Source organism: Taeniopygia guttata, chromosome 2, assembly GCF_048771995.1.
Source record: "Taeniopygia guttata chromosome 2, bTaeGut7.mat, whole genome shotgun sequence".
Lineage (NCBI taxonomy): Eukaryota > Metazoa > Chordata > Aves > Passeriformes > Estrildidae > Taeniopygia > Taeniopygia guttata.
Window position 1 is genome coordinate 43,393,881 of NC_133026.1, and position 27,173 is coordinate 43,421,053.

The 27,173-nt window shown below is 38.7% G+C and overlaps 1 protein-coding gene across 3 annotated transcripts in view; it reads right to left on the reverse strand.

Annotated features, from left to right (window-relative positions):
• Positions 1-27,173, reverse strand: part of CPNE4 (copine 4) — a 224,586-nt gene that overhangs the window by 170,922 nt on the left and 26,491 nt on the right. Inside the window, exons 2-3 of one of the 3 annotated variants that reach the window (XM_030265082.4) lie at positions 14,133-14,280; positions 4,811-4,998 (exon numbers count right to left, since the gene is read on the reverse strand). The exons of 1 other annotated variant lie outside the window; for it this stretch is intronic. In XM_030265082.4, coding sequence (XP_030120942.1) covers positions 4,811-4,998; positions 14,133-14,190 — 246 coding nt within the window. In that variant the 5' untranslated portion in view covers positions 14,191-14,280. The remainder of the gene's footprint in view (positions 1-4,810; positions 4,999-14,132; positions 14,281-27,173) is intronic. One more of the 3 variants, XM_012571621.5, reaches the window with a different exon arrangement.

Consider the following 27,173-nt stretch of genomic DNA (forward strand, 5'->3'; position numbering starts at 1 on the left):
TTCACCCAAGTCCATCAAGAAGAATTTTAGCAAGTGCCGGTTGTCTTTGGGTGCTGCTTCATTTGCTCTGCAGTTACTGATGTTTAATAAAAGCTTTGAGTAAAACGCAAAACCTCCATCTGGCTGTTCAAATCCACAAGGCAGCAGACACTCTCTGTCCTGCTGCTGAAAGCCAGAAGAGTACAACTACAGGAAGCCCTCCCTGATTCCCAAACATGACTACTTGTCTTCCTAAGCTCCTCTTCTCTTTTCATAGAGAAATCACATCCCATGTGGCTAAGTCAGGCTGTGTGACACCTCCTGATCTCGTGTACATCTTGTATGACCAGACACAGCTCTGCAACTTACTCAGCTTTCAAAATAACATGTGCTATGGATATTTGCCATATGCAGATAATCTGTGAACAGGGCCAAGCTACTTTCTTAAGAATAAGGAATTAATGAGAATGCCAGCGCCAGCACACCTCAGCTGAAGTCCCCAGTGCTATAGATTAGTTAACAGTTAACATTTATTACACATGGACATTCACACTCTAGGTGGGTATAAAATAACTATTGGAACAAAGGAATTTATCATCACGTACCTCTGTCATTAACCATCAGAAACTTAGTACAGTATTTAAACTCCTTGAACACATTCAAATCAAGATGGAAAAACAGTCATTGAATAATTATCTTAAACAGTTTAAGTACAACATTTGGGCGCCCTGCAAGTGTACACCTGCCTAAAATTATGGCCAAAAGAGCTAAAATTCAGCCCTGTATCAGCAAATTGGCTTTTAGTACATAAATACAGCAGAATTTAAGATTACGCTGTATCACACGCTGTCATGTTAGACTTCATGTGTGAGAAGGAGTAAACTGACGATTTTCCTGGGAGACAAAACATATCATTTACATTCTAGCTCGGTGGAGATGGTGCTTTTCAGCCAGCACCAACATACACACACAGGGAAATGTAGGGGGGAGGTGTGTGTGCACACTTGTGAATGTGCCAGTTTGTTTACAAACATCTACCCAGACAAGAAGAAATAAACAGCAAACATATCTGTCCCAGAATGGGGGACAGCACCAAGAATTCTTTGAGTATTTGCCCAAGTTCCCTATGGTTTTACTACTGAGGAGTTTTGTGTCCCTCATAAAATCATCTAGGAAACTACAAGCCCACCAACTTCACCTCAGTTCCTGGGAAGTGGGTACAGCACTTAATCCTAGGCACATTAAGGATAAGAAAATCATCATGAGCAGCCAACCAAGTAAAAGTCATGCTTGAACAACTGGATAAACTTCTAAGATGAAACAGATAATAGATCTACCTGGCCTGGTAGATGAGGGAAGAGCAGCAGATACTTTCTACCAGGACTGCAGTAAGGCCTTTGACACCGCCTCCCGTAAGATCTTCATAGAGGAGCTGCTGCTTCAGGGAACGGACAAGCAGACAGTGAGGTGGACTGAAAGCTGGCCAGGCTCAGAGGCTGAGACAGTGAGACAAATGCCAGAGACTAGCAGTGGGGCACAGGGGTCAGTACTGGATCCTGTTTACGATCTTCATTAATGACCTAGATGGTGGGGCAGAAAGTACCTACAGCAAGTTTGCAGGTGACACACCTGGAGCATTCAGGGGGCATCTTATCAATGTAATACCTGAAGGGAAGGTCCAAAGACAACTGAGTTGGGCTTCTTTTCACTGGTGGCTAGTGACAGAACCAGAGGTAATGTGCATTAGCTGAAACATAGGAACATCAGGAAACATTTTTTCACTTGTGACAGTGACCAGGCTCTGGCACAGGTTGCCCTGGGAGTATGGAGAATCCCCCTCCTTAGAGATATTCAAAGCTTTTCTGACACAGTCCTGGGCAACTGGCTGTAGGTGTCCCTGCCCCGAGCAGCACATGAGCCATGTAACCTCTAGAGGTCCCTTCCAACCTCACCAATTCTGTGTCTGGTAAAAAAACACATAAAACCCCCCAAACCTAAACAAAACAGAAAATCTACAGTTTAAAAAAAAATGAAGAAGAATACTTAGACATCATTTCCAATCTCTGGAAACCGCACCTACCCACTCTACAAGAGCATCAACACATCTTCATTCTATATTTACATGTGTGGGTGGCATAATTTACACAAACACACACATATGCACACACAGAACTGCAGAACTGAAAAAAAAATTCCTCAGCAACAGGCATATTTTATCAAAATTCTCTCAGAAACAAATGTGCACAGATCACTGACTTTTAGGGATTGTCTGCACCTGAAAAGTGGCTTTCTGCATATGCTCACCATTATTATTTTTTATCTTTTCATAGATAAGAAAATCCTATGCTGAATGCTAAAACTCTTGAAAAGAGAGGCATGAATACGCACTCAAAATTAACTGGATTTAACAAATTCTTCATTTTCTCTTACATACTTTATATTCTCTTCTTAAAGTCACACCTTTCAGCAGGATTAACATCAAACACTCAACTATACCTTTTAAGTAAAAATAACCAAAAAGATGTCATTGAAAATATTACATTCCATTCCCTTACATCCCAGAATCTCTAACTTCATGCACAGTGCAATCCCATCAGGCCAAGCTCACACGCTTCAGCTGCATCTGGCCCATGAGCAGCCATGGAGCCAGCCTTCAGTACTTTCCATGGATTACAAAAGCACTTATGTGCAAGAGCACAACCTACACAGACCACAACCTGTGTTTTGGACACCCTCAATTCAGCTACCCCGTGCTGACAACCAGAGTATGTGATCACTATGTACATTTCAGTAACACTGCATCTTGCTACAGCACATTTGGATCTCCAAGGTATCTGGCAGGTATCTGAAAATTCAAGATAATTTATGAAGGCACTGAATCCACACTCCTCAGTTCTACTCTTTTTTTTTTGGGCTGCCATTTAGTGATCTCTGTGTTTAATATACTCACTTCACTGGTAACAGGATTTTATTATTTTTTTATTTATTACTTTGTCTGTTTTTTCAGGTCTTGCTGGATAATTGATTGCCATCAGCAGAATATTCTTCCAGCCAAATTATGTCTCCAGCTATACCTGAGTGACTCTGCTCAATTTAGCTCAGCAATAGGGACTTAATTAAAAATTCTGTTAAGAAGGTGCTGGCCAGAAAATACTCACCATGGCAGAGTGGCATTCACTTTGCAGCACTGATAGGAACATGAACTAATACAATTTTTTTTTTTTTTCATAATGAAATGAATTGTCTGGACTCTCACAAGACAGTAGGAGCAACTGATGTAAGATGAGAATTGTATCAGTGGGCAGATCTGTTCTGCAAGATTTGCTCTATTCGGACAATCACTTTCTAAATTAAAAACCCTATCAAATAAAGGGAATCTGCATTACTACATCAGAATAGATAATTTACATCTACTTACCCTGCCAGAGACATACTGTATGTAAATGCAGTAACCCAAAGTTTTTCAGAGAACTGAGACAGAATAAAAGTTCTCATGGTGTCCTTTCCAAACAGGGGCATTTCATTTATTTTGACTTTTAATCCATTGCTTGGTTAATTTCTACTATTTGTGTGATTACACACAGTGAAGCTAAATGCTTTTTTCTACACAGAGAGCTAAAATTACCCTTTTTTAGGCTAACTATTTTATCACCCTAAATTTCAATGACATGGACATACTGATTTTGTAGCACTGAAACAATGGTGAGAGTTTTACTTTTACTTATAGTCTGGTTTTCTACCAGGGATATGTCTAGTGGTCCACAAGAGCAAACTAAGAAAAGAAGAAGAATACCATCAAAAATCCCTTAAATTTCCTAGGTTGATGCTAGCCTGAAATGAAGAAATTTCATAGGTCAAAACAATTGGAATAAGTCTGAAAAACTTGGTTGACAACTAGGCTGAAAATGCTATATTTTCAGCTGTAATTTAAGATTTTGCTTTCTACATATGCTCACCATTATTATTTTTTATCTTTTCATAGATAAGACAATCCTATGCTGAATGCTAAAACTCTTGAAAAGATAGGGATGAATATGCACTCAAAATTTACTGGATTTAATAAATTCTTCATTTTCTCTTACATACTTTATATTCTCTTCTTAAAGTCGCACCTTTTAGCTTGATTAACCACAAACGCTCAACTATAATTTTAGGTAAAATAAACAACAAGATGTCCTTAAAAATATTACATTCCATTCTATGTTATATAGTTACAATTTGAATTTCTTTAAGACATCATGTTTCCAGTTGTCAAAGATATTATTTCCATGACACCATGTTTCCAGTTATCAAATAACTTATTTCCATTATTTTAAATAAAGCAGGATTTAAATCAAACATGCAACCTGCAATACAAGGCAAATTTATAAGACAAATGCATTAGCTTTACTAATTGCAACAATGAATCCAACTGTAATGCTCAAAATTTGCAAATCAAGCTACTCTGTCACCAAATCCCTTGCCAACTAATGATAAATCCTCCTCTCTTCCACAGTATTCCTCTTTATATTCCAATGCCTTGTGGTCACTATCATTATCTGTGCTATTATATAGCTTTTATGAAAAAGTAAGACCTGAAGGGAAAAGTTTTATGATGCTTCTTTCTTTATTCATCTTCATTTTTAATCTAGATTCCAAAGAGAAGTTCAAAGTTTCTGATTTAAACTGTGTTAGGGTTAATGTAAAATCTCCCTTCGCTCTTGCGAGATTATGCCACAGGCTTCAAATTGCTTCTTCTCTTTACTGTTCTTGCTTATTTCAATTTTGCCTCTGTTTGTCTATGCCATCCTAAAGTGCCAGAAGAATTAATTTTATTTTATTAAACACTCACCTCAAACCACTGGCCATGCGACTGCATTTTAAGGATGACACAAGGATCTGGTTTTGAGAGGGCATCCCTGTCTGATATGCCTTTGCATGCAACTCGCAACTCCACTTTAGTCAGGCATGGGCTGTTAAATATTCCCAGGGTATTGGCTGCTGATTCATAGATGTTGCTCATTTTCTTCATTCCTTGCTCTGAAAGAGAGAAAAGGTCTATTAAGAATGGTGCACACAAGGTACAGCCTCTCCTTCCACACAGAAGCCAGTTCTAGGCAGTAACAGTGAATGAGAATCAGAGCATGAGGGGAAAGAACAAAATCAAAGGAATACCTATAGGAAAAAGAAACAATCATCTCATATGTTTATAAGTAAGCCAAGTTCAGAATGAAATTTTCCACCATGCCTCTGAACTCTGGGGATGAACTGGGATCTCAACTTCCAGCTCTGCTCCTGCTTATAGAGCCACATTTCTCCAGGCCAAGGGACAGATAGACAGGATGGTAATTCTGTATTTATTATAATAATATGTTGACAAGGGTAAATTAAATTTGTTCAGCGCTCCTGCAATCTGCTTTTATTTCCCTCTATTTGTTCTAAAAAGTATGCACTTCTTCTTATATAAACTTTTGGCATAAATGCCATAGAAGGCCCCTTTCATACCAACCTTAAATTGCAAAATACATTTCACTGTTTCCCTGTCTCCATTCCTAAGCAAGTAGCCAAGATTGATGTTCTATACAGAAGGGCAGGATATTTATGCTGCCATGACTTGTTGTTGTGGAGTGTTTGCTCTTTTGGGTCAGGAATCAGAGTTACATGAGCACAGAGAGCTGGAATAACAGGGACCTCCAACCCTTACTTCATTATGAACACCACCACCACTAATCTTGTAGCTCAAGGATTTCTCTCAACAGAAGCAACAAAAATATTTTAACACAGAGTTTACCATAAATCCCTATATGACCATTTTTGCATCAATATAGAATATGGGAACACTCTAATTTGCATATTTGCTCTGAGCTTCACAGTCTGACCCTTTAAAAATTTGCTTCCTAATACATGGATTAGTGCCTTCATCACTTTATCCCATACATAGGAGCCACAAAAAATGAATCTCATACTTCTAGCAGGCAGATTTGTCTTGCCATTTTATCAGCAAGACATTTTAGCCATCTGTTTCAAACCTTTTCACTGTCTATTCCACAACACCCTGTTCTCAGGGGTTAATGATTTTTGAACTAACTGTTTTGATAAAAATTACATTTCAGAGATATGGAAATGAAAGTGAAGGTTTTTTTTCCTCAAATCTGCTAAGTTAAAAATAAACTCAACATGTGCAATATCACACCTATCCAGTTTTCTTATTAATTAGAAAGGTAAAATTAGAAGGATACTTCTCAATTCAGAGGAAGGGGACCTGGCAATAGAGTTTCATTCAAATTTGAGAAATGTAAGTCTGATGAGACAGATTATCTGCTCCCTTGGCAGAAGGGATAAAAGCTTCTTAACAACTTACAATTCTTCAAATCAATACAAAAACTTACTGTATAAACATTGATCTGCTGTGACTACCCCATTCAGATATAAGTGAAGTGAGCCTGAGTGGACCCCAACCATTCTCTGAACCTCAGGCTCTACATGCACATTTGAAACGTGAGCCTCACCACAAACACAGTGCCTAACATTCTAAGATCAAAGCAAGCACTTTCAGCCCCTCCTATTTACAAGTTACTTGTAAATATTGTCATCTAAACTACTGCTCCTTGGATTTACTGCTAGGATTTACTACAAAACAGCAGGAACATGACTGAGAAAATAGGCAAAACTAAACAACACATGGAAAAGGTGATGATATTAGGGTACATTTTAAAGCCAGGGACGTGAGAGACTGTTGTCTAATTATTCATCATTTTGTAATCCCATCTCCTTCAGAAAGGTACTCAACAAGCTCATCCCACACATTTACAAGACATTTTTACATGTTGCCCTTTCCAAATTGAAATCCATTTGAAAATTGGGTTAATTCTGTCTCATACACATCATACATCATTAATAAAATGTCATCCTTTGTGCAGAAATAGGCTGGTGATTTAATTAAACTGGATGATTTCAACACTGAAGAAAAGAGGAAAATGTAGCAGAGTGAGGGGGAGAGATGTATTTTTCTTCCTCCTACAGTAATTATACATTGGTTTTTCAGAACAGCAGGTAAGTATAAAAATTATATTTCTTTTCATCACTACAACTATTATTTTAGCTTTTGCAAGTTCTAAATTTATCAATGGAAAAGATCAAGGCACAGCCTTATTTTTTTGTCTCATTATATTCTTCTTTTAATATAATCACCAGCTTGGGCTGTTGTGCTGATGTCACATCACCAGGAAGCTGGAGGCCTGGAAAATAGATTTTGAGCCCACTAAAAGTGGCTAAAAATGGTATTGTTTTGCACAAACATAGAGAAGCTAGATTGCATAAGAAGCTTTTTGTCAATTAACTATGTACATTATTGATGGAGGAAAAATTTATTCATTTTTCTTTGCTACAAACTCTTCCTTTTTCAGTTCATTAGAACCTTGTTATTCCTTCAATGTCCACACAATTTTAATATTCACTGAACAAGAGCTGTGCCCAGTAGAGGAAAGCAATAAAACACATAAAAAAGTAAGTGATAGGTCATGTATTTGTAAAGTTTTCATTTCATCATTGCATACATTCTCTCTCATTCCCTCAGGAAAACAGGAAAGTGGTGGATCATACGCCTCCCACACAAACTTATTAGCCAGTGCTAGACTGAAGCAAAAACAGACTTTATGTTTTCACCTCTCCATGGTGAAACATCAAGAAAACAGTACCAACCAGGAAAAAAATTAAAACTGCACTATGCTGAAATTGAAATGTACTAGGCTACAAAGAAAACCCAAAAAACAAACAACCAAAAAAAACCACCAAAGGAAAACAAAAGACAACAACAACAAAAAAAACACCCACAAAAACAAACAAAAAAGGCAAAAAAAGCCCAAACAAAAAACCCCCAAACCAAACCCACCAAAGAATGTGTCAGCTACAAAGAAAAAGTGGTGAGAACCTTGAAGACAGGTCTCTGTCTCCAGTCTCTCAAACACACTCTATATCTGGAATACTTAGAGCTCATTTACTAGAAATTAGGATGCTCTTTTGACCCTTTTAAAGAGATTTACAGCTCAAGGCGATCTTATTGATACATGTGATGAGATGGGGAAGCATGAAGCCAAATTCTTGTCAGTAGTGCCCAGTGACAGGACAAGAGGCAACTGGCACAAACTGAAATTCAGGAAATTCTGATTAAAGAAAAGGACATTTTTTACTATAAGTTTGGTTCAGCACTGCAACATACTTCTCAGAGAACTTGTAGAGTCTTAATCTTCAGAGATATCCAAAACTTGTCTGGACATGGCCCTGAGCAGCCTACTTTGAGCACAGGCTAAGGAACAAATGATCTGCAGAGGTCCTTTCCAGCCTCTCCTACTCTGTGACTAAGCAGCAAACAATCAAATTATAAACTTTTTAAGATAAAGATTGTCTCTTTGATATAATATTGAACTAATTGATTATTTGAGGCCCTTGGCTCCATAGCCATGCAGAAAATCAAAATATATACATAAGTCCAGCATTTCTGGTACAAAGTAGTGCTACAAAGGCTCCCATGTGTAGATATTTCATTAAAAGCACATGAGTTCAGAAAGTTGTGCCTGCCGTGATAACTGGATTACAATGAGAATCAGTATTACACATTTGACAGCTACATCTTTCTCTATTCAGGGGGACTAAATGACTTTAAAAATGTTCAGTTGTCTAGTGCCTGCAGAAGTAAGGATCTTTGTGACACAGAACACAACCAGTACATGACTCTCTCCAGGAGCTAAAAGACTTGAATTCAGCTCACACAACCAGATCCAACTCATTACAAAATGGTGATCCACATAACCTCACCACAAACTCAGAAGCAGGCTCCTTAGATTCACCAATAAATCTATCTGGATTCTGATTTCAAGTTTACTCCTTTACCAACAGTGTCATAATTTTGCCCTCCTACACACAGTGGTCAAAAAGCTTTTCTGCAAGCTGTCTGGATGAAAAATGAAGAGATTGCTCTCTACAGCCCCTTGTGAAGAATCAGAGGAACATTTGCACTCAGCCTCACCTTCAGTTCAGGCAATAAGTGAGCAGCAAATGAGAAAGATGCTGAGATTAAAAGCAGTAACCAATGTGCTTTGCATTCAGGGAAAGGTCTCGTTATTTAGAAACCTGTACTCCAGACCAAACTAAACGCAAATGAATTTGGGGGTTGCATGCTTCCCATCACCCTAAGTTGAGAGCTGTGTCTGAATTATTTTACTGACACTTTGGTCATGAAATGAAAATGAGCTAATAGCATCTGTCTGCTTCTACAGAAGTAAACAGTAAGAGTCTGCTCCTGGAAAGGTAAACGATGTTTGCAGTATGTGCACATGGTGGGAAATACTAATAGTAGAGTTACATGGAATAAGTGCTGTGAATAAGTGCCTCCAAAAGAGAGCAGCCCTAAAGGCACTGGTTGTTGTGGCACTTGCTTCTCCTTACGTATTTACACTTATAAATTATAAATGGGAGAGACATTTAGTATTCAAAACACATGAACAGTTTAACTCTCTAGGCAGAAAGCTTTCTAACTACAGTTTCTGGATCTTCCAGGGTTTAAAGTCTAATAAAAGGAAGTATAAAAACCAAGTCTACAGTTAGAAGCTTAAAATTAATAAAACTCAGATCAAGTTTAAAAAAATACAGTAAGACCAAGATTTATAGAAAAGGCTGAAATTATGCTGGGTGTTCAGGTAGAAGAGTGTTTTAAAGTTCCTCTGTTTAGTAACTTGTTCAGCTCCAGCAGAATGTAGGCCATGGACCCCTTCAGGGAATGACAGTAATTGAGATAAGTAATTATTTTTCTTTAAGAAATTTTATGTATTTGGGAATTCCCAGTCTCTAATAATTACTGTATCAGCTGTTGGCACCAAGGCTTCCTTGGCTGTGAAAAGCAAATCCATTCCTTCACATTCAGCTGTAAATAGGTTTTGTACAAATGAGGAAAGGTGGGAATTCATCAGGAGTTCCTGATTCAGCAAGTTCATTAAATTAATATTCCATGTGCTTAATCAGGAGCTCACTAAGACACCTGGCTTGCCCAGGTCTGAACAGAGACCCCAGCATGACAGGGAAAGCAGACCTATCTTTATTATTATATGTATTAAGGTTTTTTCACTATGTCTAATCTTTGTTGCTGCTGTGGCCATTGCCTTGGTCTTTCTCTGTGCATCTCTGGAAACTGCTCATGAACAATCAGTGCTATCTTGTAACAGAGCAATTCAATTACTTATCTTGGACCATGTTCCTAGACTTCTGGTTTTCAGCCATATCTCAAATCACTACACAAGACTCTCCTCCTGTTTGCATTAAAAAATTATCCTGGTCAACATCAATTATATAATAAATTGCTACAGAATTTTAAATAATCATAGATAATACAGACAAAATGCAAGCTGCCAAAATTAATTTGAATATGAACTATTATGTAATGAAAAGTCAATAGGTTAGCTAGACCCCTCCACAGGATAGTTTGTGCAATTAAAAATACAATTTTTCCTCCTCTACTTTGATTATCTGACAACTATTAACGAAGATTCATTTAAAGTTACACCTACCAGAGTTTGACAAAGGCCTTTGAAAAATGAGCAATAAACACAGTAAAGAAGGGAGATCTGGAAAATCCACAGCTATGCTATTGTGAACAATGAGACAGATCTGATAATGCAAGTAATCTGTTTGGACAGAAGGGGAGAAGGCTCAGAACAAAGTGCCAGCAGTGTAAATGGAAATATACACACACTGACAGTTCAAAGGGACTCATTACCATAGAACCAGCTGTTTCAATTATAAGGGGAAAAGGAAAAGACACTGGAAAGAAATTGAGACATCTAAAGCATGACAAAACACTGTACATGAGTGTGCTGCACCTAAACAAATAACCCAATTTTAGTTAAGAGAAGTAAAATCCCCACAATAACAGGAGCACTGGGAGATCCTCAAATGTGCCTGGTTCTGGATACTCTCAGTGGCTCCCACTGAAGTCAGACTCAATGCAATGCAAAGCACCTGTAGGAGTCAGTGCTAAAATACATATATTTTATTATCCTCCACTGGAAGAGAAAATCTAGGATTTGCCCTGGCTCCTTCAGCATGTAGCTAATGCCATCAGTCACCTCTTACTTCACAGAGTTCCCACTGTCTTCCTTCTTACAATGCTGTAAAACATGCAGGGGAAGAGAAATCAAAAATTCACTAATACAAAAAACAGGAGACTGAACGAATACAAGATCAAAATAACCTTCCTAGGGATAAATGCAGACAACTCCTCTACTAGAAAGCAGTCTCAATACTTTTTACTGGAAATGCAGCAGAGATTTTTTTTTTTTTTTTTTTTTTTTTCCCACAGAATCCAAAGTCTGCTTCATTGACTGGATGTATACCAGTCACGAAGGAGTCTCCCTCTCCCGCAGCAAGGCTGGCTCTCAGGCTGGCCACAGAGGGTGTGTTTGGTCTTGTTTGTAAAATGGCACCTTCTAAGACAGTGTGTTGGTTTAATAGGATAACAGAGTGTATTTTATCTGGAACGGTGTAGAAGCTAGAGAGAAAACAAACCAGCTCATCTATATGCTGAGACAGTAACACACACAATTGTCCTCTTATCCATTCTTGTTTCCTTAAATATGCCTATCCAAAGCCTTCACTTGCAACTCAATACTGGCAAGCAAAAGCATTGAATAGTCCCAATGTTCCTCTTCCAAATCATGAAAATGGCATATTTTCCCTCAAAAATGTGAACAGAAGTGGGTTTGCTCTTCATTTCATTTCAATTTACACAGCTATTAGAACTGATGTTCTACAGTCCTCTCTCACCATTATAAACACTAAAAATATAATTAAAAAGCAAGAGAAAGAAATGCCAGCTAAGTTCACAATGTTCTATACCATAACTCCTGGAGCTGATGATTTATAAGCAGGACTGAATAATATGAAACCCCAGCAAAATTCAGAGTTCCACTAGTAAATTATTTGCCTGCTGGTTTGAGTATTGGTTCTCAGAGTCTGGCTTGAGTCTGTGCAACTCTTGAGAGAATACCTGAAGCATAAGCAGCTGTAAGAGCAGGGATTAAGCATCAATACATGGAAAAGCTCAGGACCATTGAATCCACTTCAAACACCACACTGTGGAGTTACACAGACACAAATACCCAAACCAACAATATGCAAGCAGTATGCAAATAAAAGTTACAGGTAAGCTGAGTAAATCAGAGAAATGTAATTGAATCTCTCTAATCAACAATTTCAAAGCTACTACCATGTGATATTTATTTGACTGCTTATCACTAAAAGCCATTACAATTTTCTTAGGCTTGTCACTTCAGCTTGCTGCTTGCACTAAGTGATATATCAAATGAAACACAGGAAAAAAAGTATATGCACTACCAGGATATGTGTTTGCTGCTTTTTAAAAATTCATTCTCCCAATTAGGTATTAGAGGGAAAATAAAAGTGCCTTAGCAAGAAACAAAGCTTTACATCATAGTTATTTATGCAACAATCTTAAATAATTGGATATTTTGCTATACTTCAAAGAGAGATAAGCCTAGAACAAAATCAAATAATCCCAGCACTCTAAGGTGCAGCAGTCAAAATTCTGATATAAAATAAATCCAACTGAGAACCTTCAGAACGTTTGAGGCAAAATAATTCTTGAAATAATTAGACAATTCTGAACAACAAGACAGATGCATACTCTACTACATTAATCCTTGCCTTGTCATCTGCACTTGCACAATATACATTTGAAATTAAAATTACCCTTCATCCGTCCTGCAAAAGCATACTGTCTGTCATCTAGAGGAGAATCACAGAACTGTTTACATTGAAAATATCCCTAAGATCGAGTCCAGCCATTAACCCAGCACTGCCAAGTCCACCACTAATCCATGTCCCTAAGCACCACATCTACACATCTTTTAAGTATCTGCAAGGATGCTGAATCAACCACTTTCCTGGGCAGCCTCTTCCAGTGCCTTACAACCCTTTTGGTGAATATTTTTTCTCCTAATATCCATTCTAAACCTCCCCTAGTGCAACTTGGGGCCATTTCCTCTCATCGTATGGCTTGTTACTTGGGAATGAAGCAGCAAGTTGTGTTCCTCAGCTATACTCAATTACACCAGAGTATGTGTATAAACACACATAATGCCTGGAAGAGTTTATACATTTACAGATGTAACATATTGCAAACTGCTAATTTTCCTCAACAGATGGCTATAGTGGCTCTTCCTGCAGCATGAAACTGATTCTACAAGAGAAGCAGCTTTCTGCTCCTGATCCAAAGACAGGTATATCAAGAAGAGCAGTGAGGAAAAAATTCCCATTTACTGTTTAGTTATTGCATTTGCAATACAACCAGAAGGTACATCTGCTGTAAATTGGCTCTGAGTTTCCTAGCAGTGTGAGAAAAACTGAATTTATTGATTACACCGGGGCCACATTGAGCTCAAAACTGGGACAGAGTTTTAAAGTCAAGTTGCTCCGTCAGGTAGGGCAGGAGAAGAAGTAAGGGAGCAATGGATAGTGCTGCAAGCAGCTGCTCTCCCACTTCATAGCTGCCCCCCCAACATGCTTGACCCCTTTCTCAGCAACCAGCAGAACTCCTATGGCCTCCCAGGATTCTGACAGACAACGAGCAACCTGCCCACCCTCAGGGGCTTTCTGGGTAATGAACACCTTTACCTGATGGCTGGAGCCAGTACTGAGTTCATTCCCTTCGCAACAGAGGTTCAGGGACAACACCACTAGTTAAGTTAAACTCTGAGCCTTTCCTGTCTTCTTGTCATTTACTTACTTTCTATTTTCTTTCCAAAAATCCTTGATCAAGTATTTGAAGAGTCACCCATGAGACTTAGGCCAAGCACACATTGCCACTGTCTCAGCTAAATCGGCAAGGGATATGATCATTGCAGATACAACTGCAGGCATAAGGAGAGCCACAACAGCCAAATTATATTTATATGGAGAGTGTTAATTTCTTTCCTAGTTTAATTTCTACTAGTTTATTCTGATTTTCCTCTAGAAAGTTATATCCTACTTCATACTGTGAGTGTTTTGTAATCACAGTACTACCATACCATGACAGACTCAGTCTTTGAATAAGCCAGTAGCTATTTTTGGTATCAAATTGATTCACAAAAGAATTGCAGCATGCTGTCAGCAAAAAGTCCTACCAGTGCCAAATGTACCGCTGGTGCCAGTGCCGTGCAATTCCTCTGCTGGCGTGTCCATGTCCCAGGATCTGCGCTCTACTGAGCTACCACAGATGGGTCCTAACGCGTCAGGACACAGCGCAGCCTCACAGAGATCCTAACCTGGGCCCTGGAAGCAACAGAGCTTTGTCAGCAATGTTATAGGAGACCTACTTCCTTCTGACACAGTGCTAAGATTTTGGCTAAGTAACACTTTCAAAAACAAGCTCTAGAAATCCAAGCCACCAAGAATTTTCAAAGAGTTTCTCTCCCTCGGGAATTCTTGAGGTGTGAGAAATATGTATGTTGTCAACCAGCAATAAAGATAAGAAGCAAGATACTTGGAATGTCTTTTATAAAACTTTGTCTGACATGAGGTTGTCCCTTGAGGACTCCTAAAAAGAACCTGTGAGAGTATACACAAGAGTTGTCTTCAATTTGAAATCTGCAAGTCCTCTTCACCCTTTGAAAGCATACAAAAAAAGGGCAAAACGAACAATTCAGCTCTTATAGTGATTGCAGAGTTAGAGGCAGAGGGAAGGGGTTCTCAGTTCCTAAAATGATGCACATAAAAAATGAACTCACATAATCAGTATTGATGGAAATCCTACTGCAACACACAAAAAATACTGGAAGACCTGCTGTTCTTGACATCATTGCCTGGTAGAAGAACATTTTATGAAATTCACACTAGGTAAGCAATGCCCCTATGATTTGGGCGCATATTGCACAGGACTTCACCTAAATTCATCTGTCTTTAAAGGACAAAGTTATACAAAGTACAGTAAAGTCTATGAACCACCCACTGCAGAGAGAAAGGAATGCCTATAAGCCAGCAGTGATGGCACTCAAGGGAGAAGAGACACAAGAGGCTGGTATTGAAGTCCCAGACAGATGTTTCCACTTTACAAATGCAATCACTATGGTCAAATTATCTAAGGCATAGTTCTGTATGAATTGGGAGTGGAAAGTAATTTCCAGGTTTTCTCTCTAGACTTGTGAAACTCTTAATTCCTTCCCTCACCTGCCCTATCTAATATCTTACAATGTTTGTTGAAAAACAGTTACAAAACATCAGGGACATAAGGACTCATAAGGCAGTCACTGTGATATTTCCTAAGAGCACAGAAAAGTAGAACTAGCCTCAGTAGATATCCTATCCTTCCAAAAAGGAGTGTTGATAACTAAACTGGGTCCCAAATATTCCATGACAGAAGTCACAAAATTTAGATTGTGCTAAAACATGATTGTTGCTCAGAGACCAAAGCAATGTCCTCCTTATTTAAATATTTATATCCCTATTAACTCTGAATGGATAGCCACTGGGCTCCTCTATACCTGCATACATTTAGAATTAGGAAAATGCATGTTAGCAGTAACCAAAATGCAACTGTACCAATGAAGAGTAATCAAATCAGTCTTTGAATTCTTCAGTGATACGAGGCATTTCCCATTTTATCTATGTCTTACTCTTGGTCTGCATTGATGCAGTACAAATAGGTCTAATAGACAGAGATATTTTTCATAACTTAAAAATAATTATAATTTCATGATTTCATATAATTACTGGTCTAATGCATGAATATGTTAAAGTGTACACAAGTATAGGGTAGCTCCAAAATTAAGAGATTTGAAAGGCCTTCATAAGTATGGAATTCGAGATCTTGATTTTTGTTCCTCTTAACTAATAGAAGATTTGGGTTTTATTTTCTTCTCAGTGTCAGCAACCCCCTTAGGTAAAGGTGCTTAGAAAGGGAAAGAAGTAGAAAACCCACACAAATTAATAATAGAGAACATGAGTTATAGTAAATGTATGTCCTCACAAATCAGCCCACCCAATGCATGTCCATCAAAATCTCACTGACAGATGCCTTTGTAACTTCCTTATCATATCAAATCCACCCTTGGATACCTGTGGAAAAAAAGTACTAAACATTTCCAAAACATTTTGAAAAGATATGCACTTTTACAAGAATTTTGCTGTTTCAGTCATAAGCATTCTTTTTCAATTACAAAGATTACAGCAATTCTCTGACCCAGGGAATGACGGATGACACTCTTCATGCTCTGAAGTCAACATGTAAATTTTACCTATAATTTCTGCCCTCTACAAAAATTGGGTTATACAATAATGAGGTGCTTGACTGCTGTTGCATTAAGTCTGTAATGAGACTGAATGCACAGTCACACCATTTACAGTTTTAAATTGCTTCAGCTTTGGAGTAAATACATCAACAAAGACCAAGCTGGGATATTAACTGTCGAGCAGTACATCAAAATAAGATGTTAACTTGCTGATGTTACCTGAAAATTATTTCCATATTTCACTGAAGAATTCTTCAAATGATTCACTTGTGTAATATGTTATTAAATGAAGCACACAGAGGCATCTTAAACATTAACTTAATTGAAGGTAGGTATAACACAGGAAAATATTTAGCACTTGCTGTAGGAAAATGCCAGGTTCTTCTCTTGAGATTTTTACTATAAGCTAGAAAGCCTGACATGAATTAAATTTCCTACCTGTCCTGGCTTTTAATTTTACCTTTTACAACAACATGGGCATTTTTCAACATGCCACGAAAACTGTTTCACTCAAATGATTACTGCAGAACTTCTTATTTAGCTACTTCCAGTGTGAATTTTCAGCTTTTTTTTTCTATTCCTTCTGTTTTTTGGCTTCTGAGCAGCCATGTATTTTCCATCTATGGTAAGTAACCTATGACCATTTCAGACCTCTGGCAAGATTATGCTTTCAAGGGAAATAGGTTGCCCAAGAAAATTCTCAGATTGAATATTACTACATCATATTTCCCAGTATATTAATTGAATATTACTACATCATATTTCCCAGTGATACCACAAAGGACCTCTTTAATTCTCAGTCACTTCAACATCTGACAAATGTTGCAGTCAAATTGCACTGGGTCTTCAGTACAGTTAACACAGGCCAGTTGTCTAGTAAAAGTAATTTAGGCTGAGAGGGTTCTCTGGGAATTTCTATTCATCAGCCTTAGCTCAAAGCAGACCTTGTTCAGGTGAGCTCTGTCAGTCTCCAACGATGAAGATTCCACCACCTCTCTGGGCCTCTCTTCCAGCATTTGACCACCATCTTTGACAAGAATTTATTGTTAGTTTTCCCAGTTACAGTTTATGTCTGCTGCCAAACATCCTACCACTGCTCCTCCAAGAGAACCCTGGCTGCATCTTCTGAGATGACAGCATTAAGATCACATTCCCTTAGTCTCCTTTTAACATCGAACAAAGCCAGGATCCTTCCAGGACTCCCTTCGCTGCCTGAGTTATCTAGTGTGACAGAAAGTCTGGTTAACTCAGTTAAAACAATTTAGGACTAAAAACGAAAAAGATCACTGCAATTTCCTGCATGTTATGGGCAGAAGATAGAGTGTAGAAGACCACAGTTCCATTAAACGAGCAGCATATTCCAACTGGGACCTGCATCCATAACTGGCTTTTCAGGAAGCCATTTGCAATGAAAACTTTGGCTGGTCTAACTCTACCAACAAAAATGCAAGCTCTTGAACACCTCACTTACACACTGCCTACAGAGAACTATTAATACAGAGACAAACATCTTTAATGGGGGTGTAGTACTTCCCATGCATTCCTTCAAGGGACATTCAAGAAAGGTTATACAAATTATTGCAAGTCTGGTTGTTATAATGATTTATCAGAGCAGAAAGGTGGCTTAATAGAATACAGTGAAAAAGAGGGAGGACTGGTTAAAACCTTATCTTTCACTCCTTGGTATTTTGATTTCCTGAGTAAGTCCTTTCAGTCAGTGAACACATTTTGAACTCAGAAAAATGGTATTTTGAGATTTTTTCCCCCCTCAGAATTTTATTCAATCAAAGATTGTACTGAAAAAAATGAAATATTAAAAGTTGCTTTTACTTCCTGACTGTTCAAAATGGATTCTAATTTCTGTTTGCCATATTTTCAAATTAAAGTTTTAATTAAAATTGCTGTGCAATTTTAAAGGTACTAACCTTTTTTGTTTCCTCATCTTATCTATCTGCTGTCCAGTACAATTAGTATTTCTTATTATGTGAAATTTAGCAGTCTGCTAGAAAAAATTCTGTCTTAGCTTCAACCTGCTCTCCAAAATGAAAACACTTCATATCTGCCCATTACATGAAATTGTCTAGGAAAATTAAAAGTAGTTTGGTGACAAACTTATTGAAACAGACTCTGGTAAAGCCTCTTAGTCTGTTATCAATATAATGGGTTTCTTAATTGCCACAGATATAGCAGTTTTTAACTTTGCTGGATTTTGTGTTTTCTGTTGGATGCTGTCCTTGCCTTTCCCCAGTATTTAAAACGATAACCAAAGAGACAGCTCACAGAAGAAGCTGTATTTTCTGTTGCCTTATTTCCAATAGTCTCATTTTCAGTTTCTTACCTTTAAAAATTGTTTCATGTTTTGTACTTTTCAAAACAATAGCCTCAAACTCCTCTAACACTAAGATAAAAGCTTCAAGACATCAAAACCTAATTTTGTTGTCCCCATCTACAAACAGAGAATACTATCCTTAGAATAGACAGAGGATCACACGAAAGATTTCTGTCAAAGAAAAAAACCAGAAAATTATACCTCAAAAAAAGCTTGAAGCTCTGATTATACTAGGTTTAGTCTACCAAAAGTTAAAGGCCACAAAATCATCTTTTTAATCTGGCTGCATGAAAACTCAAAATATTTTGTTCAAATATCACTCCATTTCTCACCCACTATTCAGGCATTTTGATTTTTGCTATGTATAAAATTATTTTATTTAAGCTGTGGCATTTGCAGTGGTGTGTTTTAGGAAATGCTCACCCTTCATTTATGAGCTAAAGTCAGGGAACCCTTGATATTGCCCCTCAAGCATCTACAGGCTGAAAACTCCTAAACTGACACAGCACAGCCCCAAGTGGGAGGAACTCACCCCTGTTCTGTCACTCTGACATCTTTTCCATTTACAGTAAAACACACAATAGTGTCTACAAATATCAAACAAATGTGTAAAACTGCATTGTTTACCTAACAGCCAGCAGTCAGCCAGCTTCCATGAGAGCAAACCCAACTCTTCACAGGAAAGAAGAAACCATTTCAATCTAGCCTGGCTTAGCCAGCTGTCTGACATGATCTTACCCAGCACTGAACTGGCAAGTATTTGTCACCACTCTGTCAGCAAAATCAGGACTTGATATCAAGAGAAACTGAGCACTTCTTTGCATTTGAATAATACAATGTGTTTTGCTCTAAGAGGGTGAAAGAGACTACCCAAAGAGCAAGCTGATTGAAACTACCCCAATGCAGAATGCCAAACTGCACCTCAGTTTCTCAACCAACAACCTCTGTGTCCAAGGACCTGACATTTCCAAACAACAAATAACTCAAAGACCTCACTGTTCCTCACTTTTCCTACCTGTTAATAAGGATGGAGTGGCCCTCCTTCTATCCTGATCTGATGGAAGATTAGGCTGAGGAAACCACTGATGGATCTATACTTGGTTATATCCTTCTAGTCTCTGTCCTTCTCGTTGTAAGATTTCCACTTTATTTTCCTTTACCACTCATCTCAACTATCCCACACAGCTGTCACTTAAGGTCAAACCACACAGAGACGGGCAAATTCCTCAGATAATTAAGTTTTGGCTTCATATAGCGCTATGACTATCAGAATTAAAACATTTGGGTAATGTAATTTATGGTGGAAAGGGTGTGGAAAACAGGAGAGACATAGTAGCTGGTGGTTTGTTCCACTACAAAACTATTAGCACTCATGTGTGCCTGTCCAGTTCATTCCTACCACTGCTCAGATAAGCTCACAAATGCCCATATACCTCGGTCTGATTACAGGAAGACCACAAATATGCCTGTAAATACCGTGTTTACCAGTGACCCAGAGAGAGCAGGCAGCATGTCTGGCAAATTGTATCCCTGCTGATCATGGTGAGTCAAGACAGGCATCTGTCCTACAACCTTCATTTTAAAATAAGGGAAAATATCATCAGGTGGAAGGCCAATTCCACATTGTCCTTCACACAGTTTGTGCTTACCCAAACAATCTGTAGGATTTCCTATACTCTTCCACCTTAGATGAGCAAAATTTTAGGTACAAATCACTGCACTGGATCCTACTTCACTAATTCCAAATCAAAACATAGTCCCCACACAAAGTAATGAAGCTCATTATCAACCTGTTGCCTGAGGGACTCAGAAATGACCTCCAAGTAATCACAAGACAGGCAATGACACTGCCAATTCACATTACAACACCTCATAAAAGGTAAGACTGAAGCCAATTTCCCCTTTTTACCTCAAAACAAAAGATCCAAACCAAAACCCCAAATAACACTTGTCTTCAGAGAGGATATGAAGCCTAAATACACAGCTGCTGTGACTGAACAAGCTCCTGTGAAACTGAAGAGGAACTATTCTTTTTCCAGTAGCCAATGTTCTTTCCCAAGGATAAGATTTGGAATACTCATTTTATCCTCTACTGCCAACACAGCAGCTGTACCCACATGCTCTTTGATTAAAAAAAGAGGTATTTGGCACAACAGCTCATCTTGCCAATTATCAAAAGGGACCAACTGCTTCCTTTTTGGAGTGAAAGTACAGTTGGACTGGCTGTGGAAGTCCACAGTCAAAATCCTTGTTACCTCCAGAGCCAAAAGCTTAGGTCTGATACAGGCAGTATTTTTCCAAAGGTATATTGTGCTAGAAAAGCACAAACTACCCAAAATACACCTTTTAATCCCCCTAGAGCAGTTATTCTATAGTATTTAGTAGGATTATTTACACTGTGGCAAGAGCATGGTCATAGAGGACCACAAAAGCCATGAGAAAGGTATGAAAAGGACACAGACCATTAGAGATTAGTTATGAATATAGCAAGGTATATTCCCCAACACCTCCCTACAGAGAGCTCAGACATGTAACATGCACGATTGAAGCTCTTGAGAAGCCAGAAGCCAATGTTCCCCTCAAAAAACCACAGTAAGCAATGTTTTCTCATTAAACCCTTTTAGAAACTAAGGGAGCTGTGCTGACTTTCCTTTTCCATTTATTTTTCTTTGCCAAACTTATCACATTCCTTCTGTCCCAGCTCCACCTTGGCCAGCTTCCCAACCTTTTTTGACAGCACTGCAATGTCACTCCTACTGCCAGCTATGAACAGTGGAGTCTGCTGGTCTAGAATGATTTACTAGAAGAGAGGTGGAATGAAGAGAACACATACACAGTGTGGCCCTAATGTTCTCGCTCTCTAAAACAAATAAGAAAGTAGATTTGGACTGCTGAGTCAAATGTATTCTGTAAATTTTCCTGGATAGAGTCTGCATCTGCTCCAAAAACGGTGATGATTGCTATAGGTAATCATAATTATACCAGGCCCATCTGTCTTCACTCAAAAAAGAGAAGAAATGTCGCCATATTTCCCCTTAAGAGCAGCAAATAACAGAACTTTAAAACAGTATTTTCTATGCCAGTCTAAGAGAAAATTCTCTTTCCATGAGATTTTGGCCATATAAGGTCAAACCAGAAAGAAGAACTAACACCCACTGGCTGGTCAAAAGTATGCAATAAAAATGGAAATCAATGTTTATGGGAGAATGTTTTTTGCTGCTTAACTTCCATTGAACAGCAAATATACTGAGCACATTATCACTTTCTTTATGGATATTCTGCAAACACAGGGGGAGACATCACATAAAGTATCCATTCAAAACTATTTGCTCAGTTAATATCACTTTATGGCTATGAAGGAGAATTTCTTCAGTGTTTCTGCAGGATTCTAATGGCTCTCCAAAACAGAGTTTTTCCTCATATATCAAAGTGTTCCAGTGATTTATGTGAGAGCCCTATCCCCAGCAGACGTGCTGTGCTGGTTTGGGCTGGGATTAAGCTAATTTTCCTGATATGGGGCTATGCTTTGTTTTGCAAAAACAGTGTTGATAATAACAGGGAAGTTTTTGGTTTTTTGGGTTTTTTTCTGAGCAGGGCTTACACAGAGTCAAGGCCTTTTCTGCTCCTCACACCAGCCAGCCAGTGAGTGAGCTGGGATTCACATGGAGCTGGGAGGGAACACAGCCAGGACAGTGTTGGGACTGACCTCCACTGATCAAAGGGATATCCCATGCCATATGGCATCATGCTCAGCATATAAAGCAGGGGCAAGAAGAAGGAAGGTGAAGGCATTTGGAATGATGGGGTTCATTTTCTCAAGCAACCATTATATGGGATGGAGCCCTGCTTTCCTGGGCTGCCCATGGTAAATCGATTCCTTATTTTGCTTTGCTTGTGTGTGCAGCTTTCACTTTACCCATTAAACTGTCTTCTTCTCAACCCATGAGTTTCAGTCATTTCTACTCTTCCAATTCTCTCTCCTATCCCACTGGGGTGAGCAGCTGTGTAGTGCTTAGCTGCCAGCTGGGGTTAAACCACGACAGCTGCTGCACACCGAGAAAGCAGATCAGACCCTTACAGAGAGTTGGGAACACACATATGGAAACAGCAAGCACGTGTCAGAGGAAAGACCCTCTTGAAGCCACTGCTTTTAAAATGCTCGGAATAATTTTATGCTTCTTTTTACACCAATAATGTTTTAATTAAACTACAAAGATTTCTAAGATCCTGAACATTCCCTCAAGTGATATCCTAAGGCTTAAGTATTGTGAGTCTTCCATCACAATTACACACAGCTTATACTACTTACCAAATGCTTTGTTCCTTGCAATTCCCTTGATTATAAAAGGAATTGATTTTTTTTTACCTAATTTTAGATCCTTTACATCACTTTAAATTGCATTACTAGATTGGGACATAAATCTTTACTGTTTATGGGGCTTTTTCACCTAAGGAAAAGTCTAATAATTACATCAAAGAACAATAAAGCATCCAAATGTTTAAAAAAAGAAAAAAAACATGAGATTTTTAAATAATATATTTTAATACAAAAATTTGCTTTATATTAACAAGTGTATGAAAAAAAAATGCAAGAAAAGTTTCTGAAACTAAGGGAGCTGTGCTGAAATCCCTTTTTTATGTGTCTTCCTATCATTGAAGTCATTGCAAAGGGAAAAAATTCAAGTCCTAATTTTGTCTGAATTTGAAGTCCACTCTTTACTGAAGACAACAAAGATGTCATTCACATCACAGGCTGAGGAGTCCCTGTATTCTCGGTTTTGCAGCATTTGACCTTTCCTATAGGCAAGTTACGGAGTGAGTCACCCACAAACCCATTTGCTCTCAAAACGAGTGGCAGAATTGCAACCAAGGGTGGCAAAGACGCTCCTGTTGCAGTACTGTCACAGAAGGGCATATGAACACTTCATTAAAACCAGTGTCATAAAACACACACAAACTAGAAGGCTCAATTAAGTAATTAATACAGCATATTTTGTTCTGGCATTTCCTGACCCTCGAGGGCTTGGCTTAGCTTTTCAAAGCATGGAGCTACCACATGAAATATGCCAGAGTTATTCAGAAAGCCAACCATAAGCAGACAATCCATCCAACAAACACTTGGTTCAAAACACAGGCATCAACATGACAGAGTGGTTTTTATCACCCAGATACCTCCTGCTCATGGTGAAGTGGAACCTCACAGCAGCGATAGACTTTCCTGTCTGCTGTAGGCCATAGCAAAGTAAAGGCTGTGCCAAAACACACTCCATGGCAGTGGGGTCTGTCCAAAGGAGCTTTGCCCATCCACTCTCAGCTCCTGTCGGGAGAGCAGTTACTCCCAGACAATGGCTGCTGGCACAGGCATACAGTGCTCAACCTGTGCAACAAGTACTATTAATGCAACAGCTCTTTGACCAGAAAGCACAGCAAGGGCTGCAGAGGTGATAGGAAGCAAGCATTTCATTAGCAAAGGGTTTGTTCATTGGCAACTCTGCTATAAATTATAGATGTAGAGCAATACAAAGAAAAAAAAAAAAAGAAGAAGAAACCTCAGGTCCTATTCCAGACTGCAGCACAGATACTCTGCTCATTTATGCATCGTTCCTGTTTGGTGCCTACCCTGTCTCCTTTCTGTTCTTAGCTCAGTTTCCATTTCTGCTCTTTATTTGAGGTAGAATCACCAATCTTCTACCAAATTTCCTTTTTCAAGTAGCTTCCAGTCTACTCCCTCTCCCACAATAGTTCTTTTGTTTTGGTTTGGGGTTATTTTGATTTCTTTTTTGGGGTGGAGTTTTGGGAGGAAGAACAACACACTGGTTGATTTGTTTCAAAAAGAAACCCTTCCTTGGCTTTTGCTCCTGTCACCAAAATCATCTTGATCAGGAGGCTCCCTATCATCATCCCATCTAACCCTTTAGAACTCTATTTCATGAATTTGAGCTCAGACCTCATCCTTACCACATTACCAATCTCTTCTCTGTTCTCACCTACACATCCAGGCTCTTTCCAAATACAACAAAAATGTTGCCTAGCCCTTCCAACTTCCTTGCCTAGTGTACAGCTACCCTTTTCTCAGAAGTTAGTCTGTTAGTTTCTCTTTTCAAACACAGCTTTCACTCCTTTTTGAAAAAAAAAAACAACAAACCAAACAACAAAACCCCAACAAACAAACAAACAAACAAAACCCACCTTGACCTAATTGGAAACAACAGACATGGAGAAAACTGATGTAAGGAACTTTTATTTGTCCAAGAGTTCATTGGCAGTCTGTCCCTGTAGCTCTAACATGGATGGCCTGCAAGACAGGGATTGAGGGAGAAAAGTCCCTCCCACTCTTAGGGTAGATAAGGTTTGCGGCCACCTGAGGAATCTGAACATCCATAAGCCTGTGGCAGCTGCAAGTTCAGCTGAAAGCTGAACTCTCAGAGTCCTGAGGGAATTGGTTGATGCAGCTGCCAAGACACTCCATATTTGAAAAGTCATGGCAGCCAAGGGAAGTCCCAGATGACTGGAAAAAGTTAAACATTGTACCCATCTTTAAAAAGAGTAGAAAGGAGGACCTTCAGACCCATCAACCTGTCAGCCTCACCCTTCTGCCTGGGAAGATCTTGGAACAGATCCTCCTAGGAGCTGTTCTAAGGCACAGGGAGAACAGGGAGCTGATTCAGGACAGCAGCACGGCCTCACCAAGGGCAAACCCTGCCTGACAGTGGCCTCCTGTGGTGGAGTGACTACAGCAGTGGACAAGGAAAATATCTATGGACATCAACTGACTGGAGTACTGCAAGGCTTCTGTTAGGGTTCCCCAAACATGCTTCTCTCTAAATTGGAGAGATACAGATTTGATTGGTGGATGTTCTTTGGACGAGGAATTGGCCAGATGGTCACATCCAGACAGTAGTGACCACAGCTCTATGTCCAGATGGAAATGAGTGACAAATAGTGTCCCTCAGGGGGTGCAATATAGATGGAGGCATTAAGAGGAATGGAACAACTCTCCTGTGAGAAAAGGCTGAGGAAATTCCCTCACCTACAACACAGAGAACCTACTCTTGTTCAAAGACAAGACCATTGTATTTTATTTTAAAATATGAAAATGTCACTTTCTTGAAACCTTCAGCAATGTTTGGGCTTTCCTTTGCAGTTAGGAACATAAATTCCAACATAAAAGTAGGCAATTCTGAATGAAGTAATGTACTGTGAAGTGTCAGAAGAACTTAATAATAATGTTACTTTATAATAATCTTTACTGTAAAGTGATGCAAAACAGCATCCCAGCTTCATTAATACCTTAGGCACTGAAGACAGTGTTGTGAAACCTGCAGCAAGGCAAGCATAAATGTTTTTTGAAGAAAAAAAAATTAAGTTTTAGGTTAACATCAGATTATGCCTTTACTACGAGAGGCATTTGCCTCTCCCACCCAATACATCAGAAGAAAAACAAGTCCTATGAGCTTATCAGTGCTTTTGTTCTTTAAAATAACATTTATACTTGCTTTCAGTATCCACCAAGATGAACTTCTGCTGCCATTACTGACTGAAATAATTTCACATGACTCATCAATTTGCACAGGACTTTGTAAAGATTCTCCATATTCTGAAGAAATTAACCTCTAAATTCAATGCCCCTGTCTTTCTCTGGGTTTTCTTAATTACTCATTTATCCACAAATACAGAAGGTTGTATATCTAGAGTTATGTATAAACACAGAAGTGAAGGACTGGAAAGAAGTTACTTGCCCATGTTTGCTTATTTTGCTGGGTAAACTTAACACTTGCATGAAGTGAGAAAGCTGTTAATAAACTATTTTTCCCTAACTAAAAGTCAAATCACATACATTCACAAAAAAACCCCAAACAAAAACAAAAAAATAAACCAACCAAAACATAACTTGGTAAATAACTTGACCTACTCAGTCAAGCGATCACATTGTATAAGACCACAGGATCACCTAGTACTGGAATTGTCCCAAGTTTCTGTAATGGCACCTGGCAGCTCAATCAGTACCACTCCATCCAGTTCACACTCTTATCTACTGATAAGCAGCAAATGATCAATCAGTCCCAGTGGGGCACACATCAGATCAAATGATGGTGATAAAAGCTATCTGAAACCTTCACAATCACAGCATATCTCAATAAATCTTTTTAGTGTTAAGGTATTTGACAGTTTGGCTTCTTTACAAAGGTAAAGGGGAGCAGCTCATCCAAATAGTTTCATCATGGAGGTTTGGCCTTGGCAACATCCTCCCTGTTAAAGAGCTGGCCAGGAGGACAGACATCTTAATCCTTCACAAATATTCAGTGAGCTGTAATATTCGTTCTCAAAGATGTATTGCAGCATCCTTCAAAGAGCCCGTGACAAGAGGAGATTTAAAAGAAAACCGTGATTTGTTTGTTAGATGCCGTGTTATTTTTTTCCCCTTAATATTACACTTCAGCCATTGCATTCATCAATAAACTTAGCAGGACACTGCCTGACATTTTAAAATATGCAATCAATTATGAAAAGTCATGCTGTTTGAGAAAAATTTTTCCCACACTAATATATGTATTTAGTGACTCTCCAAGCTTTTAAGCTAATCATATTATCCACATAATAATGTCCAG